At 63.8% G+C, this 18111-nt stretch overlaps 5 protein-coding genes across 5 annotated transcripts; 3 read left to right on the top strand and 2 right to left on the bottom strand.

The window, feature by feature from the left end:
* Window positions 1-162: 162 nt before the first annotated feature.
* EMIHUDRAFT_48144 (hypothetical protein) lies at window positions 163-894 on the bottom strand (the record flags this gene model as incomplete). Its single annotated transcript, XM_005776143.1, has 2 exons — window positions 163-546; window positions 664-894. Coding segments are annotated over 2 exons (615 nt in total), but the record flags the coding sequence as incomplete, so codon positions are not given.
* Window positions 895-8249: 7355 nt separating this feature from the next.
* Window positions 8250-9930, top strand: EMIHUDRAFT_74302 (hypothetical protein; the record flags this gene model as incomplete). The annotated part of the gene is made up of 3 exons (XM_005776142.1): window positions 8250-8738; window positions 8851-9222; window positions 9265-9930. 3 exons carry the CDS (start codon window positions 8250-8252, stop codon window positions 9928-9930), a joined length of 1527 nt encoding a protein of 508 aa, XP_005776199.1.
* Window positions 9931-10316: 386 nt separating this feature from the next.
* Window positions 10317-10622, bottom strand: EMIHUDRAFT_59400 (hypothetical protein; the record flags this gene model as incomplete). The annotated part of the gene is made up of 1 exon (XM_005776141.1): window positions 10317-10622. A coding segment is annotated over one exon (306 nt), but the record flags the coding sequence as incomplete, so codon positions are not given.
* Window positions 10623-12470: 1848 nt separating this feature from the next.
* On the top strand, window positions 12471-13793 carry EMIHUDRAFT_443989 (hypothetical protein). Its single transcript, XM_005776140.1, has 3 exons — window positions 12471-12549; window positions 12622-13264; window positions 13380-13793. Exons 1-3 carry the CDS (start codon window positions 12515-12517, stop codon window positions 13497-13499), a joined length of 798 nt encoding a protein of 265 aa, XP_005776197.1. The 5' UTR covers window positions 12471-12514; the 3' UTR covers window positions 13500-13793.
* A 1674-nt stretch (window positions 13794-15467) lies between these two features.
* On the top strand, window positions 15468-16566 carry EMIHUDRAFT_457900 (hypothetical protein; the record flags this gene model as incomplete). The annotated part of the gene is made up of 4 exons (XM_005776139.1): window positions 15468-15581; window positions 15645-15883; window positions 16018-16153; window positions 16318-16566. The coding sequence occupies 4 exons, from the start codon at window positions 15468-15470 to the stop codon at window positions 16564-16566; spliced, it is 738 nt and encodes a 245-aa protein (XP_005776196.1).
* Between the last annotated feature and the right edge of the window lie 1545 nt (window positions 16567-18111).

Raw genomic sequence — 18111 nt, 5'->3', positions numbered from 1 at the left:
TAAAATATGAAAAACCGGTGCCACAGTGCACGACAGTGCACGAGCGCGTCACACGAGAGAGAGACCCGTGGTCCCGACCCGCATGCCTCAGTCGCCCTCGTCAGCCAGCGCCCTCTCGAGCACTCGTAACCGCTCGGCCAGAGAGCCCTCTCCGCTCATCGGCGCTCGGAAGATGTACGAGCCGGCGACGAGCGCGTTGGCGCCCGCCGCCGCCGCGAGCGGGGCCGTCGCGGCGTCGATCCCTCCGTCGACCATGAGAAAGGGAAGCTGCGGGTGTGCCTTCCTCAGCGCACGGAGCCGCGCCAGCGCGTCGGCCTGGAAGGGCTGCCCGCCGATCCCAGGGTGGACGGAGAGCACGTTGACGAGGTCGACCAGGCCACCGCTCACCAGCCGCGACACCGCCTCGATCGGCGTGGTCGGCGCCAAGCAGACGCCGGCGCTGCAGCCGAGCGATCCGATCGCCGCCGCCAGCGCCGCCGCGCGCTCCTGAGCCGCCGCGCCCAGCACCTCGGCGGTCGAGGCTCCACTCTCCGCCATCGTCTCGATCTGAAAGGTGATCCGATCGGCGCCTGCAGAGGGCCAACACCTCCGCGGTGACCATCTCATGCGCCGGCTCCGGCGGATTTTGTATCAGCGGGTGCCGGCGCTCGCGCATGCCTCGACGTGGTGCTCCGGCTCCCGCACGTACAGGTGCACGTCGACGCGGAGCGAGGGAGCGGCCCGCCTCACCGCGGCGATTGACGCGGGACCGAGCGACGAGAGGCTTCGGCCGCACTCCGCCGAGCCGTCCGTCACGTCCACGTGAACCCAATGCGCCCCCGACCGGGCGAGCTCCTCGGCAGCCGCCGCGAGGTGGCCGACGTCCGCCGCGAGGAGGCTGGGCGACACAACGGCCGGACGCCCGCTGGTGGTCGTTTTACCATCGGGCGCCGCAGCACTTGACGTGCTGAGCCACAGCACGAGCAACAACATGCTTCGCGACGTGTGGCGACGAGGGCGTTCGCGCGCGACGGTGCGAAACAGCCGTGCTGCTCGCCCACCGGCAGGTGTATCTAAATACAGAACCTCGGACTCGCGAGGAGCCGAAGGAGCAGCGTGCCCAAAAAAGAATGCGCGTCGGCAGACTTGAAGGCAACCGCCCGGCTGCTCAAGCACCACGCGCGCTCCGGAGCGTGGATCGAGATCACTCCCGGCAGCCCTAGCCAGGCCCGGCGCGCTGGCCGCGACCGCGACCGCGGCCCTCACTTGAGCCCGAACTGCCCGCCGGACATGTCGGAACCGTCCGTCCGACTATAGTGACTACGAGTAGCACACCTCTGTCAAGAGTCCCCCCGAGGAGTCACACAGTCCACCTGTGTGATGCACGCCCTGTGAGCGGGGCACTGTACCTCTGTGTTCGTGTGTTGCCCATCTCTACGGGAGATGACTGCTCTATTTATTCGCCCATCTCTCCTGGAGATGTCTGCTCTATTTATTGCGCCGCGATGCGCCCCCTCCCCCCTCGCTTTTGCAAAATCCTGCAAAGGTGGGGACGTGTCTGTCCTCGACCCAGCCCTAGCTTGGGATGTCCGTTTTATTTATTTATTCAGCCTTCTTCTCGACGTCTGTCCCGGGTCGACTTTCGGAAGGGTGAGCCTGCCGAACGTGATTAATTAGAACGTGATGTCGATCTCGCACGGGCGGGGACCTGTTCCTTTTTACCCATCTCACAGTAGAGAGGTGTCCGTTTTTATTTCTTGAGCACCTGCTTCTTGCCCGCCTTCAAAGCAATCTCGCGCTCGCCGTGCTGATCCTTGATCCGCTGGCGCTTGTCCCATTTGTGTCTCGTCGTTCCCCTGACCACATCGACCCCGGCTAGTCGCCGACCATACCCACAAAGAACCCTGCACAAAGATCGCAAGGGCGGGGACCTGTTCCTTTTTACCCATCTCACAGTAGAGAGGTGTCCGTTTTTATTCGCCTTCGCGAATCCCGTCTTGCGGCTTTTGCCGGATGCCCACCGCTTGGCCTCATTGCGGGGGCGGCCACCGGGCCGTGCCGTGGCCGCCCCCGTAGCTCGCGAAGCTGCGAACCGGGCTGCGTCCACTGCGCCGCGCCGGCGCGCCGCGACCGTCGGCCCCCGGACTCGGTTCTTCGCGGCCTGCGCCGGAGAGTTGACGCTCGTGCGTCCTTGGACTTGTGCTGACCTCCTTTCACCTCCTGCTCTCCTATGCCACGTGGCTGTGTGTGTTTGGGTTTCTATGTTTGCGATTTGGATTTTGGATTTTCCATTGCACTTTGTTTATTTATTTATAAACAAGACTTGAATCAGGTGTATTATTTTTTTGCTTGGGGCGGCCAGCATGATGAAATCTGGAAAAACCTGACCGGCCCCTGCCCTGCCCCTACCTACCTAGGGTGCCCACAGGACCCAAAAGAAAACAGCTTTCCGGCTCAAAAAGGGACGCACGAGGCAAATCTGATGTTGGAGTGTTCCAATAGGAGCGAGGCCTCTTCCGTTGGGGGACCGAGTGACTAAATAAATAAATAAATAAAACGGACACCTCTCTAGTGTGAGATGGATCTTTGTGCAGGGTTCTTTGTGGGTGTGGTCGGCGACTAGCCGGGGTCGTCCTCCGACCGAGTGACTAGGAAAAGAGGGTTCCCCGGTTTGTCACGCGCGAGCGCGAGCGTGACACTGCACTTGGCGCCGAGCGCCCGCGGCTCAGACCTTGTGCAGGCCACCCCTCGGTGACCACGCCGGTCCGGACCGATGGCGCTCGGTGTGGAGCAAGCAAGACCCCCCCCCCCCCCCATCGGCGCGCGCTCGCCATTCCAACGGCCGCCAGGAGCACCAAGAGGACTCCTCATGGCTGTGGTCAAGTGGGCTTCGACCGGCCTCGGCTGGGGGGGCGGGTTGTCCCGGCTGCGGACGCCTTCTGCAGCCCCCTGGGCCCGTGACAGCACACCCCAAAACTGCCCCTCGGCGGCATACAGCACTGCCAGCCAGCCTCTTCCTCCTCCTAAGGGCTGTACTATAGGCCATATTGCGCCGCCTCCTACTGGCAGCCGGGCGGGCGCGCGCCGCGGGCGCCTCGGCGCGCGCACGGCTCGCAAAGTTCGAACGAGTACTCGCCTCGCAAGCACGCGTCGTCACTCAGCCGCGGAGAACAGGCGGTGCTGTGCGCGAAGCGCGCGCGATCTCGTACTTTAAGGCTGGATCCGGCCATTCCAAGGGTATACCTTTGAGAATCCCCAGCGTCCCACCCTCCTAGTCACACTCTCAATATCTCGACTATCCAACATGAAGTGCTGCGATCGGGAGTGCCCCATTTCGTTTTTCCTTTCTTTTTTGGGTCCTGTGGGCACCCTAACCTACCTACCACCTACCTACCCTACTTATGGGAAACTAAAAAAGAAATCACTGAGCGGGGTGAAGGTGGGGTACTATACCAACTAAAGTGATGGCTGGTGGTACTCTCCTGCAACCACAGTCCTTCCTGTGGCATGGCAGGCCACTCTCAAGGCCATACAAGCACCAGATCACCCACTTTGGGAGGGTAAAAGAAAGAAAACATACAACCCAAGGGAGGGATGGGAGGACGGCACGCCGCCACCACACAGGGATTTTAAGGAGAGGTGTGTGATGCGCTAGCCGTCGCCCACCCTAGGGAGTCTGCCACTTCCTATCTCTCTTCGCAGTCTCTCGCCGCTTGGGGAGGGTTGACATCGTGATTTCGCCGGAAAAATTCTTTTTTTTGCTGTGAAAATTCCGGCGTGAAGAGAGGGGAAAACCCGACGGGAGGGCCCAGACCTACCCTACCTACCCCGTCATGCTGGCCGCCCCAAGCAAAAAAAGAATACACCTGCTTGAATGCCGGCATTCAAGCAAGCGAGACGACGCTAGTCGGCTCCGCGACGCGGAGCGCTGCATGAAGGCCGGCAAGCCGCTCACGGTGCGCGAGGCGTCCTTCATCAGCTTGCTGATGGGACACACCGAGCGCACCGGCGCGGCCACCGTGCGCTTGGCCCGAGCCGACTCAGCAGCTCCGGCCCAACCAATCCGGCCGCCGACGGGAGGGCGAGCAAAAGGGAGAGCACGCGCATGGGCCAAAATGTCCGTTACGCATCCTTGGTGCTCTGTTTTCTTTCTTTCTTTCTTTCATCCATCCCTTGGTTTCTCGAGCTTGGTTTCGCCCTCCTTTTTATTTTTTATTTAGGGCGGGGTCGTGCACGACATGCAGCTTGCAGGCAAGCGGGTTTCTAAAAAAGGGTGGCCCGCCCCTTCGACCCCAGTTAAGTGACTCGTTCGCTTTCCACCCAAACTGTGATTTTGTGTGTATAGTGACTAGTGTGAGCTCTGCGTCTCGACTCTGCGTCTGCCCATACCGACGCATACCCGCACGAAGCACTCTCGAGGTTGCTAAGAGCATCTGACTATCCCGGATCCTGCTGAACAAGTTCCTCTTGTAGCTCGATCGGTCACACCGCCACCACCGCCGACGTCTCCCGGTGAGATGATGGAGAGCGAGAGGGGGGACGACACTGCTTTCGTTCGACTGCTTCTGCAGCGTGAGATCTCCGTGCACCCCGATCCTGTACCGTGTGTTTGTTATGAGGACCCCCCCCCCCCCCCAATGAACACTCCAGTGAGGGAGGGTGAGACGATCGAGGGGTCCCGTACCACGCGGAATCGACCCTATCCGGTGCTCAAGTGCTCAAATTGCCGGGATTAAATTCGTAAAAAGATCATCGCCCCACACCTTGATCCTTGTACAGCGCCCAATGGCAAGCAATGGGACAGCATGGCTGGCTCGGTCTCGTGCTGGCTACTGCCTGGAGACAGGGTATGAGTTCAAGCCATCTTGTTCAGTAGACGTCGCTGGTGCGCATATGCTTCCCGCCGACATCCGCAGCTGGACCAAGGCAGCGGAATTCTGCCTCGCAAAATTCGCAAGATGCAAGAATGCACGCTTTGTGACGGTGTCGATTAAGTTCAGGGACTGCTCCTGGGCCTTCCGCTGTGAGATGAAGCACGTTGGCTCAGTTGACCCCGCCTTCCGCTCGGCTCCGGTTTCTGGTAGCCGCGCCGAGGCCCATGAGATGGCCAATGGCGTTTCCATGGAGACATCTGTCGGCCGCGTGGTACTGCCGCCATATCCTTCTATTCGAGACCGCGGCTCGGTAGCTGTGCTCTACTCCGGCCGCTACCACCTCCAACGCGTGACCCAGACCTGGCCAACGCACCTGCGCCTGCTCGTGCAGCCCACCGCCGCGGCTCTCTTCGTCTTTGTGTCTCTTCCGACTGAGGGAGGGAGACTAAGCGGAAACGTAACCTGCATTGAGATTGGAGCGCAGCTTCGGCCATGGTTGGCCGGCTGTCTCGTTGGGACGACGCCCAAATCGCCACGCCCCCCCAAGGTTGGGAGTTTGCCGGGCTTGAGCCAGACACCAAAATGGCTGAACGAGAGGTACTGGGCGCAGTACGAGAATCTGCGTCAGGCGAATCAGCTGCGTCTCGACCACGAGCGTGTTCGTGGCACCCGCTACACTTTTATTGTCCGCGCGCGCCTCGACTTGTTCTTTGAGACACACGCTCCAGTCGGCCCTTTGGTGGAAGCGCAGAGCAAGTGGGTCGACAAGTCGAAGTGCTGGTTGGCCGTGGCGCTGCCCCCTGAGGTTGCGCAATGCGCAGCATGCACGCGGACGCTCAGCCATTATCAGCGTTTCGTCAGATTTTCACTCTACCCGTCGGACCATTTCATGGTCTTCACATGGCTCGCCGCCGCTGCGCTCGACTCGTTTCCTGGGAACATAATGCGCTACGCAGGTCACCGGTGCAGAAACGGTGTGCTGCATAATGCAGTAGAAGGGTGGCTTCTTCTGGAGCTGAACCTGTCGAACGTCTCGCTGAGCCTGGTCCCGCTCAGAGGCGGCGGCGCTAGGGGCAAGTACCTGTCGTTTGACAGCACACGGAACCCCGCGACCACGCACATGCTTCGCTCGACAGAGATTGCCACAGCCTGCGTGACGGACGCGGGCTGCAACCCCGACTTTGATCTTCCTCTGTGTGGAGGGTAAAACCAAAGAAGGAAACAGACCAGCACCCAAGCGCCAAGGGAGCAGGGACGTTTGGCGTGTGGTCTGTCGGGGCATGGAAAGTCGAAAATAAAGAAAGAAATGCTGCACGAGGGACCCCTTTTATGCATCGTCCTTACAAGATCCTGCTCGTGCAGGTGGGGACCCTGTCCTTCTCCCACCCCTCGTTTGGCGTGCCCGTTTTATTTATTTATTTATGTTCCGGCTCCTACCCAGATAGGGGGTCTGTTCACCACGGTGTGACACCCGATGTTAGGCTGTATCCATATTTCCTCGCGCACCCCGTCTCGTTTCCTTTCCGTGTTTCTCCACAGCACCCTCTCGTTCCCTCTCTAGTACTTGGAGCACTTGGAGTGCAGTCGGTAACCTCACATCCAGGGCCGGGGAGCTAAGGAGCGCACCCAGCGGGCCGGATGATCGGGATCGGGTTACGGGCTAGAGAGCCCTAGCCCCGGGGGTGCGCGTTCGCAGGGAAAGGGCCTTAAAGTAAACACGGGTCTCCGAGGGTTAGCTCCGCGCTCCGGGTTTCCCCTAGCAGCAGACCGCCCCCTCTACTCGGAGCTATAATGAACACCAGACATGAACACGACGCACTCTCACACGCCGTCACCGCTCAGGGCCCCTTCGCGCGGGGTCCTCATCCTTACTCCGGAGGAGGCTCCCCTCTCCTCTGAGTTCTTCCTCTTGTTCGCTGAGGAAACTCCCGTGGAAATCAGCTGGTTTGGGCCCAAAATCAGCCAAAGCGCGGCAAAATACCTGGGTATACAGGCCAAACCCTATGCAATAGGTAGGTAGGTGGGTCCGGTTTTGACCGCCCCAGAGGGCCCTACAACAGGTAGGTACCCCCTGTTTTCGTCTTTTTTCGCTTCGCTGCGCGGCCTGAGGATAGGTAGGTAGGTAGGGCGTTTTGGCGCGAGTCATGCTCATGGTACGCAGCCCCTGAGGGAGGGTGTAGAGGATGTAGAGTGTAGAGCGCTGCAGAGCTGTAGAGATGTAGAGCGCTGTGGAGCGCTGTAGAGCTGTAGAGCTCTACATCCGCCGCGTGACGAGGCGGGTGCGTTGTAGAGCGATGTAGAGCGCGATTTTGTTGTAGAGTTTGTTGTAGAGGCTCTACAGCCAAACCGCCGGGAAGGCAGTGACTCAAAGAGGTCGAGCCGCGCTAATGGGGTGTCTCCGAGCTTACTGGAGCTCTGATGGACAGCCCTGACTATCCCTGACACACAGAGAGTCACTCTGACGACACACAACACCCTACAACTGCGTCATGACCAGCCTGCCATGCGTCGCCGGTGCCGCATTCGTCGCTGTGCTTCTTTAGCAGGCGGTGGACTGTCGGCTGCGAGGACGGTCGCATTTGCGCGAGGCGAGGCGAGCATTCAGACGCGTTGCATGCGCCATGCCTCAGCGCGTGCGGGAGCTCCTGGCTGAGCGTTGAGTCCAAGCGAGTTGCGCTGGCCACTAATCGCTACGCCGAGCCGAGCTGACGCGCCGGGGCGCCGGCCAGTCGCAGCCGTGAGGCATGCCACAGCAGCAGAGGCACCTGCCACCCATTGGGCGGGCACACAGAAGGCCAGGGCAGCACTGGCAAGTGCAACGCGCCTCATGTCGGAGAGCGACCGTGCCTCGTTCGCCGCTTAATGATGTAGAGTTTGTTGTAGAGATTTCACGTTGTAGAGCGCCTCTACATCGCTCTACAACGCACGCAGTTCGTCACGCGGCGGATGTAGAGCTCTAAGAGCTCTACAGCGCTCTACAGCGCTCTCCAGCGCTCTACAGCTCTACAGCTCTACAGCGCTCTACACTCTACAGTACATCGTGAGTGAGTATTCTTGATACGAAACCACGACGACACACACCAGTCGACTTGTATCGGTTGCCTCCATGAACGGCGGAGCTATTCTCGCGCCCACACCACACCTGGCTCCAACGTGGACACGCCCATAGCTGCATAGCTGGGGGACACTATACTAGGTCATGCATGGCATCAGAAGTTTTATCTCTGGGCCCCGAAAGGCATCTCTAGCAGCGTCGTTACGCATGCGCCCTCCACACACACACACACACACACACACACTCTCTCTCTCTCTCTACATCCTCTACACCCTCCCAGTGGAAGCCCCCTATCTGGGTAGGGAGCCGGAACCCTGGGGACTGCGTCTTCCAACGGCAAAATGGCGGCAACCTGTCGGTTCTCCGACAGCCACGAGGGTGGGCACGTCCTCTTTAGCCCCGACGGGCGGCTCGTCGCCGCCGCAGCCATGTACCGACTCGTGGTTCGCGACGCGCGCACGCTCGAGATCGTGCGCGTCTTCGCGTGCGTCGACCGCATCGACATGCTCGAGTGGTCTTGCGATTCAAAGTACGTGCTGTGCGGCCTCTTCGCGCGCGGCCTCGCGCAGGTGTGGAGCGTCGACCCCGACGAGGCGGACTGGCACGCCAAGATCGACGAGGGTCCCCTCGGGCTCGCGCACGTGCGCTGGGCGCCTGATGGGCGGCATGTTCTCGCGACCTCCGACTTCCGGCTGCGCGTGACGGTCTGGTCGCTGGTCGACCGGTCCGTGTCATACCTGCAGTACCCAAAGTTCGCCAAGGAGGGGCTGTCCTTCTCTGCCGACGGCCGGCAGATGGCGCTCGCCCACCGGAGGGACGGGCGCGACTCGGTGGGCTGCTCCCTGCCTCTTTGGGGAGGGGAGGGGAGGGGGAGAGGGAGGGGAGGGTCGAGGCGGTGCTCGCCCTCCGCCCGAGCAACCGGGCCGCCCGCGGCGCGCGCAGGTGCAGCTCGTCCAGACGGAGGGCTGGGCCGTCTCCCTCCGCTTCGAGGTTGCCAGCCGCGACTTGGCCGACCTGCGGTACGCGCCGCGCGGTGACACGACCCTGTGCGTCCTCGACGGGCTGCTCGAGCCGCAGGCCCTCGTCTACCGCGAGGGGCTCCTCCTGGCCACCTGCCGGCTGCAGCCCGGCCCGGAGGGCTCCTCCCACCTCGGGCCGAAGGCGCTCAGCTGGAGCCCCGCGGCCGACCTCCTCGCGGTGTGCGGCCACGACGAGAGGGTGCGGCTGCTGCACCGCGGCTCGTGGGCGCACGTCGGCGACCTGCAGCACGGCGCCGAGCTGCTCGAGGCTTTTGCGCCCGACGCGGTCGCGTACGTGCAGGTGTCGCGCCAGGGCGGCGGCGCGGCGGCCGCCGAGGCGAGCTCGTCGGCTTGCGACACCGAGGCGGACGCGGAGGCGGCGGAGCTGGCCGAGTCGCTGGCGGAGCTGCACGCGAGCGGCGGGCGGCAGTACGTCTACGCGGCGCAGAGGCTCCCCCTCTCGCTGCCGACCGTCCGCCCCACGCCCGAGAAGCCCAACCCGAGGATGGGGGTCGGGCTGGCGACGTGGTCGGCGGGCGGCCGCTTCCTCGCGACGCGCGACGACGGGGCGCCGCGCGCGCTGTGGGTGTGGGACGGCGCGTCGCTCGGGCTGCACTCGCTCCTGCTGCAGGCGCACGCGGTGCGCGCCGCCGCGTGGCACCCCACGAGGCAGCTGCTCGCGCTGTGCACCGGCATCGGCGCCGTTGTCCTCTGGTCGCCGCGCGGGTGCCAGACGGTGCCGCTGCCCGAGGGGCGGTCCTTCCGCGTGTGCGGCCTCGCGTGGGGCGGCGGCGGCGACGCGCTCCTCCTCCTCGACAAGGACCGCTTCACCCTCGCTCACGTCCAGACCGGGACAGAGCCGGAGCCTCCCCCGCCGGCGCCGCAGCTCGACCCCGACCTGGAGGAGGAGCTCAAGCGGCTCCTCGCGGCCGAGAAAGGCGACGAGAATGCGGACGCGCAGTACGAGTACCTGCCTCCGCCGGACGGCGCCGGCGCGGAGTAAGGCTCCTCGCGGCCGAGAAAGGCGACGTGAGAATATGTGCGGACGCGCAGAGTACGAGTACCCGCCGGGCCGCGCGCCGGCCCGCCGGACGGCGCCGGCGCGGAGGCACATGACGGGCACCGCGTTGAGACTGTGCAAGAGGGTTTTCGATTACACGAATTACACGTGCTCAAGTAGCGTAGCTCAATGTTGGGCGAGATCTCGTCCGTCGTCGCACTGCACGCACACGCGTCGCGGGTTGACCAAAATAATAAACAAATGGTTCACACTCACTGCAGGCCTCGCTTTTCGAGAGCCGCGAGCCGCTTCTCACGCTCGCTCATGCCGCTCGCCTCGCCGGCGCTGCCGCCGAGCGCCTGGCCCTCGCCGGCAGCGGACCACTTGTCGCCCTGGTGAGCCACCACCAGCGCTTCGAGCGCCTCAGGGTTGGCTCCGCGGCACGAACCGACCTCTTTCTTGTCGCGGAAGGCCTTGAAAGTTGGCATCGCAGAGACGCGGCACTCCTGTGCGACTTCCTGATTCTCGTCCACGTCGATCTTGACAAAGCAAACATGCGGGTACTTGCCGGCAAGGGCCTCGAAGATGGGCGCAATCATCTTGCACGGCCCGCACCACGACGCCGTGAAGTCGACGACCACAGCCTGGTTCTTTGCAGCCGCGTCAGCCAGCAGGGCGTGCCACTCCTCGGTAGTGGCGATGCTCCTCATCTTGGCTGATCAGCGTCGGGACCTGTATGGGTGAGAGTGCAGAACGGCGAGAAAACGCGTAAATTGGCCTCCAGTCGACTCCAGCCAGGGCCATACCCCCCCCCCCCCCCTCTCGCCCCACCGCCGGCCGCCTTCTCTAATGGATGGCCACTGAAAAAATGAAAAATGACATGTAGGCGGAGGCGGCCGAGGCGGCCCGTAAGGCGGCGGAGCTCGCCGCGAGAAACGCCAATGGTCTTGAGCTGTGGAAAGCCGACCGCAGCACCGCCGGCGCCGTTGTCGCGTTGCGAGACTCGGCGCTTGGCTACTGCTGGTGCTTCGTTCCCGCCGCTGCCGGTAGCTCACGCCAAGCTGATGCACCTTCAGCCAGCTGCTGTCCCCGACTTTTAAAGTTACCAAAAGGAGCGCTACAGCAGTACATACATCGTGGGGTACCCCGTGTTCACGCGTCTCTCACGGATAACGCCGCAGGTCCCACACTAGTAGGTAGGTAGGTAGAAAGGTGAAGAACAGCCAGGCTCGGACTGGACACCAACGCGGTATGGGTGGACGCTGGACAGATGATGACGACACGCACGAGCGACACACAGACAAACAAAGGCGCGGGATGCGCACGTCAAGAACAACCCGTCCCTCGGAGACAGCGCCGTCAACAACCGCGAAGCCGCACGCTTCGTCTCCGCCTCAACGCCTTTCGCCGGCAAGGCCTTCGATGTCCGTGTCGACGGTACGTACGCCACCGCCCTCTCCTCCGACACCCTCCAGGACGAGCTCCAGCGAAAGCTCGGCCTTTGGCTCTCCGCGGCGCTTCCCACCCTTCGGGTCGCGCTCGAGCGGGGCATGCCAGTCGATTTCTTCGGCGACTACCTTTACAACAAGGCCCACCACCGGCGGCCCCACGACGGCGTCCTCGCCGCCTGGGCGGACGCGATGCGCGCCCCGGCCAACGCGCCGGTCGTGCACGGTGACAAGGAGAAACCAGAGCTCACCCGGCAGTACAACGAGGGGTACAAGGTCGACCTTGCGGAACCCCACGCTGGCCCGGGAGGGTGCGATGACGTGAATGAAGTCAAGCTCTGGACGCCCCTCCTCAAGACCTCCTCGCCGGGCGTTGGCAACGCCTCGAGTGGCGGCACGCCCGCCTCCGTTGGCCACTCCTACGCCTTTGGTAACACCGAAGAGAAGGCCCGCCGCCTAAACATGGGCTGCAAGGCGCGCGGGCAGCCCGGCCAACCCTTCTCCCACAAGACCGGCCACGGCTACGTCAAGGCGCATCGCGGTTTCTACCACGACGCGATCTTTGTCAAGCGCAACAACTTCAACCTGCTGCTCCACGAGACGTTCGGCGGCGGCTTCTCGCCCACCGCCGTTCTCAAGCTGCGCCGCCTCGCGCGCAAAGTCGCGCGCGGCAGCGTCGACCGCACGGCCTACTCGCCCAAGTACTCGCTCTCTTTTATGTCCCACCATGCAGAGCGCATCTCTCTCTCTGTTGTGCGAGGCGTGAACCGCGCCATTCGCTCTCACCTGGCAACCCTGTCTGCACGTCTCGCGCGCGCGTGAACAGTGCTCCAGGCCCCAAATGACGTGTGAGTGTTAGATTTGTTTGGTATTGCTAAAAATCTCTCTCACACAGACACAAACAAGCTCACAAGACACACACAGCCAGCTGGCTGCCACACACCCTGAGTTGGCGTACACATAACTCAAGGCCACACCCTCCCTGTCGCCCCCCCCAGCACTCCAAGGTGCCAAGAGAAACAAACAAGGGCACACTAGTACCGTATAAGGAGCTGCGCAGTATTTTTCTGCGACAAGGACGTACGCCGAATCGAGCCGCGCGCCGAGCAAGGAGACATCGCGCAACAGCGCTGTGCGCCATGGACAAGACGACGGTCGGGCGGCTCTCGAACAAGTAGCAGCGCGCGCCCCTGCCCCCGCCCTCCCCTCTCCGCTCCTCTCCAGCAGCGCGCGCGCCCGGCCGCAGGTACGGCGACGACGGCTGGCCTGGCAAGACATCTCCGTACCCGTGGCCGATCGTCGTGCTCAACCAGTTTATTCGCGAGCCGAGCTACTACATCGTCGGCTTCGTCTGGAAGCTGCGCGGGTGCTGCCGGAGCAAGAAGTCGAAGCCGCCGGTCCTCACGAACGAGCCCAAGCAGATCTCGTCGTCGTCAAAGACGGTGCTCTTCATCCGGCACGGGCAGGGCGACCACAACGCGAGCCTACCCGGCTGGAACCTGGTCGACCCGCCGCTCAACGCGACCGGCCTCGGGCAGGCGAGGGACCTGCACGAGCGGCTGGGCGGCACGAGCGGCCCGCTCAAGGACGTCGAGGTCGTGCTCGTCTCGCCGCTCACGCGCGCCTTCCAGACCGCCCAGGGCGCGTTCGGGCACGGGCCGGCGTTTCAGAACCGGGAGCCGACGCTCAAGCCAAAGTGGGTCGTCTGCCCGCTGCTCCGCGAGCGGATGGGCGCGCCCTGCGACGAGGGGCGCCCAAAGGCGCAGCTGGCGATGACGATGCCCGAGATGAAGGAGATGGAGGGGTTCGACACGATGAAGCCGGATGTCTGGTGGACGCCGCACTTTGAGTTCGGGCTGTACGACCGCATCGCCGAGCTCGAGGAGCAGGCGCGGGGCGCCGCGCCTCTCGCCTCTCGCACCGCACCGCTCACCGCCCCTCTCGCCGCCTCACTGCCCCGCTCGCCTCCTCACCGCTCCTCTCGGCCCGCTTGCCCGCCTGCAGATCCTCTCGCGCCCCGAGTCGACGATCGCCGTGGTCGGGCACGGCGGCCTCTTCACGCGCATCCTGGGCTACCACCTCCACAACTGCGGCCACCAGTGGACCTCGTGGGATGCGGACTAAGCGCCGCCCAGCGCTGCGGCGACCCCAGCAGCGCTCGGAGCCGTGGGCTGCGGAGCGAGCTGGGGCTGCGGTCCGAGGGCGGCCACGGCCCACCGCGACCGGTGGGAGCTCTCGCCGGTCGATATTGTGCGTGCGCCATTATTGCCTGCAGGGCGTTTCACAGCTGCCTCGCCGACGCAGTGCCGCCGCGTGCCCCGTGTGCCCCGTCCACACTGTCACTGGTCACTGTCGATAGAAACCCCTGTGTGTCTTGTTGATTAAGGTCAGTTCTAAAAGAAAGCACTTGGAGCACTTGGAGAGCAGTCATTAGCCTCACATCCAGGGCCGGGAGCTAAGCGCTGGCACCCAGCGGGCCGGATGTACCCGCTAGAGCTGTTTAACATTATCATTAACTTTGGGCCTAAAAAACGCAGTTCTCAGTTGCGCTAGTGTTGGCTGAAATCCTTAACGTTGTTCAAGTGTTCACCCCAGCCCATGCTGTTACTGTTTGTTACTGTTTGTTACTGTTGTTACTGTTGTTCAGCGGCCAGCAAGCAGAAAATGGCAAAAACCCCGGGTAAAACCCGAAAATACCTGGGGTTTCCCGGGTATTGCTTCGGGTATTACCCGCACTGGACGCTGGAGAACGTCGTGGGTCACTGCCAGGCCTTCCTTATTGTTGTTCAGCCGGCCTAACGTTAGCTACTGTTGTTGGGGAGCCCCACTGTTGTTCTGTTGTTACTGTTAACACTAGCAACACTGTTCAGCTCCCAACGTTAAACAGCTCTACTTTCTCACCATCAGCGTGTGCGCGCTAGTACCCGCAACCCGGATCGCGGATGAAAAAGAAAGAGAAAACCGACAAACCAAACAAGGGGTGGGAGGAGGACAAGATCCCCACCTGCACGAGCAGGATTTTGGAAGGACGATCAGGGACACAGGGGAACGGGAGCGGGGAGCGCATCGCGACACGGTCACGGAGGGGGGCTGGGCCGCAGCGGCGCAGGGTTCACCCACACGACAGGGTCCCAGGGATTCCCCTCTCGTATAGGACAAAGTCGCACCCGGCGGCACGGGGGCAGGCACGGGCCTCCTACTGGTTGCGCTCCGCTCTCCTAGTTCTCCTGCTCCTTGACAAGGGACAGCGACAGGGAAGCACTTGGAGCACTTGGAGTGCAGTCATTAACCTCACATCCAGGGCCGGGGAGCTGAGAAGCGCACCCAGCGAGCCGGATGATCGGCATCGGGCTACGGGCTAGAGAGCCCTGACCCCTAGCTAGGGGGGGTGCGCATTCGCAGGGCAAGGGCTGTAAAGTAAACACGGGTCTCCGAGAGGGCTCCGTGTACCGGGTTTCCCCTTAACTGCAGAACGCCCCCTCTACTCGGAGCTAGTGGACACGGACACTACGACACCACCCGTCACGTACACACACGACTGTCTAACGTGTAAACCGCCCGGCCTCGTCCCCCACCCTTCAGGGTGAATCTTCAGTCTGGTTCGGTCTCTTGCTCGCCTTTCGGGCGTCGCTCCACTGCCTCTGCAGTCGTTTCTGATGTCTCTTCCTCGGGGGCGGTCCCTCCGCCCCACCTCCGTCGGCCAGCCCTATTGGCCCCGAGGGAGCCGACAGCCCGGGTGGAGCCTCCCCGGGCGGGAGTGGCGGCATTGTGTCTCGTCGCCACCCCTCCCCGGGAGGTCACCGGCTGGCGGCGCCCGCTGCCAGCCGCGAAATCTGAGGTCGCCCCGCCCGCCTGCGCCCCCGCGACGGCCCCGCAGCGGCCGGGCCGGCTGCCTTGGTGGGCGGGGCACCTCCCGCTGCCGCGTCGCGGCCGCGGACGCGCTCGGAAGCACACCGCGGGCCTCTGCCGCGCGCCTCGAAAGCGTCGCCGCTCTCGACGCGCGGAAGAGCCGGTCCCATGCGTCGGTCCGAGCGTCACGCACCCCCGTGCTCGGTCGCAGGCACCTACTCGACGGTCGACGAGCTCGCCGGCATGTCGCCCGCGCGATACGCCACTCCTGATCCCGATGACGACGGCTACGACGAGGACGTGCCCGCGCCGGCACCCCCTGCCGCCGACGACGATGCCGCGCCGGCCGACGAGCCTGTGGTCGGCGACGCCGACGGCGGCGGCGGCGGCGGCACGGGCAAGGCGCGGCGCTGGGCCAAGGTCTTGCCCGACCCGTCGTGCTGCCCCGCGCTCCCGCTGCTGCTGCTCGCGCTCATCGGCACGGTCGCCTCCGCGCTTGCCTTCGCGCGTCCGCCCGCGGCGCTGCTGCAGTGTGCACCAGACACGATCGCGGTGACGCGTTCGATCGAGGCCGGCGCCGCGACGCGGCCGGGAGATGGCTGGTTCGGGTCGTGGGGACGGCACACCCACACGGACATGATGCACTGCGTTCCGAAAGAGTGCGCCCTCGCCCGTGCCCTCGCCCTACCGCGGCGCCCTGCCCCACTTGCGGCGGGCCCCGCTTTTGCGCTTTTCCGCGGCGGCGGCGGGTGCAGGTCAGCTAGTTCAGCACCCGCCCTCTCTCGCCTCTCAGGCACTCGCCAGAGGCCGCCGAGGCGGCGACTCGCTCTCACAAGCTCGGCCTCGAGGCGGCGGAGGCGGCGGCGGCCGCGCAGCAGCAGCTGGTCGATTCTCTGGGCGCCGTTTCGGAGCGGCTGGCCCACAGCGGCGTGTCGTCCGACATCTCCTTCACCGACGGGCGGCTCACCTTCAAGACGACGCTGGCATCCTCGGGAGCCGCGCCGCGCCTCGGTGTGCCGCGCAGCGCCGACCCGAACGGTGCCCACACTACACGACCGCCTGACGTGGCCCGGCCTCACCCCCTGCAGGCGAGTGCCGACCGGTCCGCGACCCGGCCGACGTCACCGCGCTTGGCGACGCCCTGGCGTGTGTGCGTCGGCACCGAAAGCTGCCGGCCGCAAAGCGGTTGGAGACAGCCGCCATTCTGGTGCTGGTGGACTCGACGCCAGGCGACGACCTGCTCAGCAGCGTCGACTGGCCCGCGGCGGGCTTCGAGTTCCTGACCCTCGCCGAAAAGAGCGACGACGTGCTCGCCCGAGAGGTGCAGGCGCTGCTGCGCTGAGGCGCCAGCCGGCGCTGGAGAGGGCGGCGAGGGAGGGTGGTCCTCGCGCGCCGCTTCTGCACTCGTGCAGTTGCGGCGGCAGGCGGGGCGTGAAGCCCGGGCTGCCGACAGTACTTTGTATGTACGGTGGGACTGAGTAGAGAGAGTAGCAGCTGTAGCTAGCAGAGGAAGGGGCACGACGGGCAGAAAGGGCAAAGGCATGAGAGGCGATCGTCGCGGCAGTGGTCCGGCAGAGAGAGATGCGCGCGTTTCATGTGAGACGCAGAAAGGCGGCGACCGTGCGCCGCAGAAGAAACGACCACCGACACACGACACCTCGACAGAAACAAAGAGAGAGCCATCCCGACTCACGCACATCTCTCATCTGTCGCGGGAAGCTGCTTATGCCTTCGCGAGTTACAGAGATGCACTCCGATGAGCACACCTGCGCTCGGGCGGCGGCTGGATGAGGACGAGTGCCATTGCGGGACGAAAGCCCGAACACCAAAGTCCAGCATCTGCCGGAAGCCTACAGCAAACAGAGTCTCCGTCACGAGGTGCAGTGACGTCGGTGGCGTGCGAGACGACGCTAGGACATATCAGAGGTCGCGGGTGGGTGTGAGGAGCTCTGGCTCGCATAACAGTGCGGCAATATCTCGGCGAATGGAGGTGAAGCATTCGCCGGAATGGCTCATCTCTGTCGACGCGCCGGGACGCTACGGGCGCCCGGTTGTTTCTTTGCAGGCGAGTCGGCGCGTGTAGGCGGCTTGGAAGACTGGCTGACTACGGTGAGCGCGGCTGATGCACGGAGATGGGATGGAGAGAGAGAGAGACGGTGCGACGAAGGCATCCGTGGGAGGACATCGGCGTAACCTCTCGAAAGCAAGGGACGGTCACAAAAGAATTTTACGATCACAGGCCGCGCTCTATCGGCGCCGTCTTCTGTCGCAAGAACAACCAGGTGTGTGTGCATGACATACACACGCGTCTCGCTCGCTCGGCGGTCGGCGTCTCGCTTTGCGCGGCAAGCTCACAAACAACACCTAGAGAGACTAGTCGCTCCCTCCCTCTTCGAGCATATCCTCTTCGAGCATATCACTGCGGAGCATTTCATCCACCAGCTGGGTCGCATCCTTGGCAGCTTGCATCTCTTGCGGGGTAAGCGCAGTGCCTGAGCAAAAAAGATAGAAGCTACGTGAGTCCGTGACTGTGATGGCTCGATGCGGCTTTTGTGATGGCGATGCGTGCCTGGCTGCGCTGCTGCGCCCAGTGCCGCGCCCAGCGAGATAGCAGCTGGGTGTAGCGTGGCGCCCGTCGTCTCGTCGAAATGATCTGATCGCTCGCGTGCCTCACGCTCCGCCTCCCGCGCCTCTTGCTCCTCCTGCTCCTCCTGCTCCTCCTCGCTGAGCCGCTGGCTGTCTGCACCCTCCTCCTCCTCCTCCTCCTCCGGGTCCTCGCCCTCTCCCTCACCGCCGCCCGCTGATGCGCCGCCGCCCGCCCCCGGTGCCGCAGCGCACGAGCGCATCTTGGTTGTGGTTGCCGAGGCAAAGCCGGGCCGGAAGGCGG

The sequence above is a fragment of the Emiliania huxleyi genome, assembly GCF_000372725.1.
Source record: "Emiliania huxleyi CCMP1516 unplaced genomic scaffold EMIHUscaffold_283, whole genome shotgun sequence".
NCBI classification, from domain to species: domain Eukaryota; phylum Haptophyta; order Isochrysidales; family Noelaerhabdaceae; genus Emiliania; species Emiliania huxleyi.
This window is presented reverse-complemented; position numbering and strand designations above follow the sequence as displayed.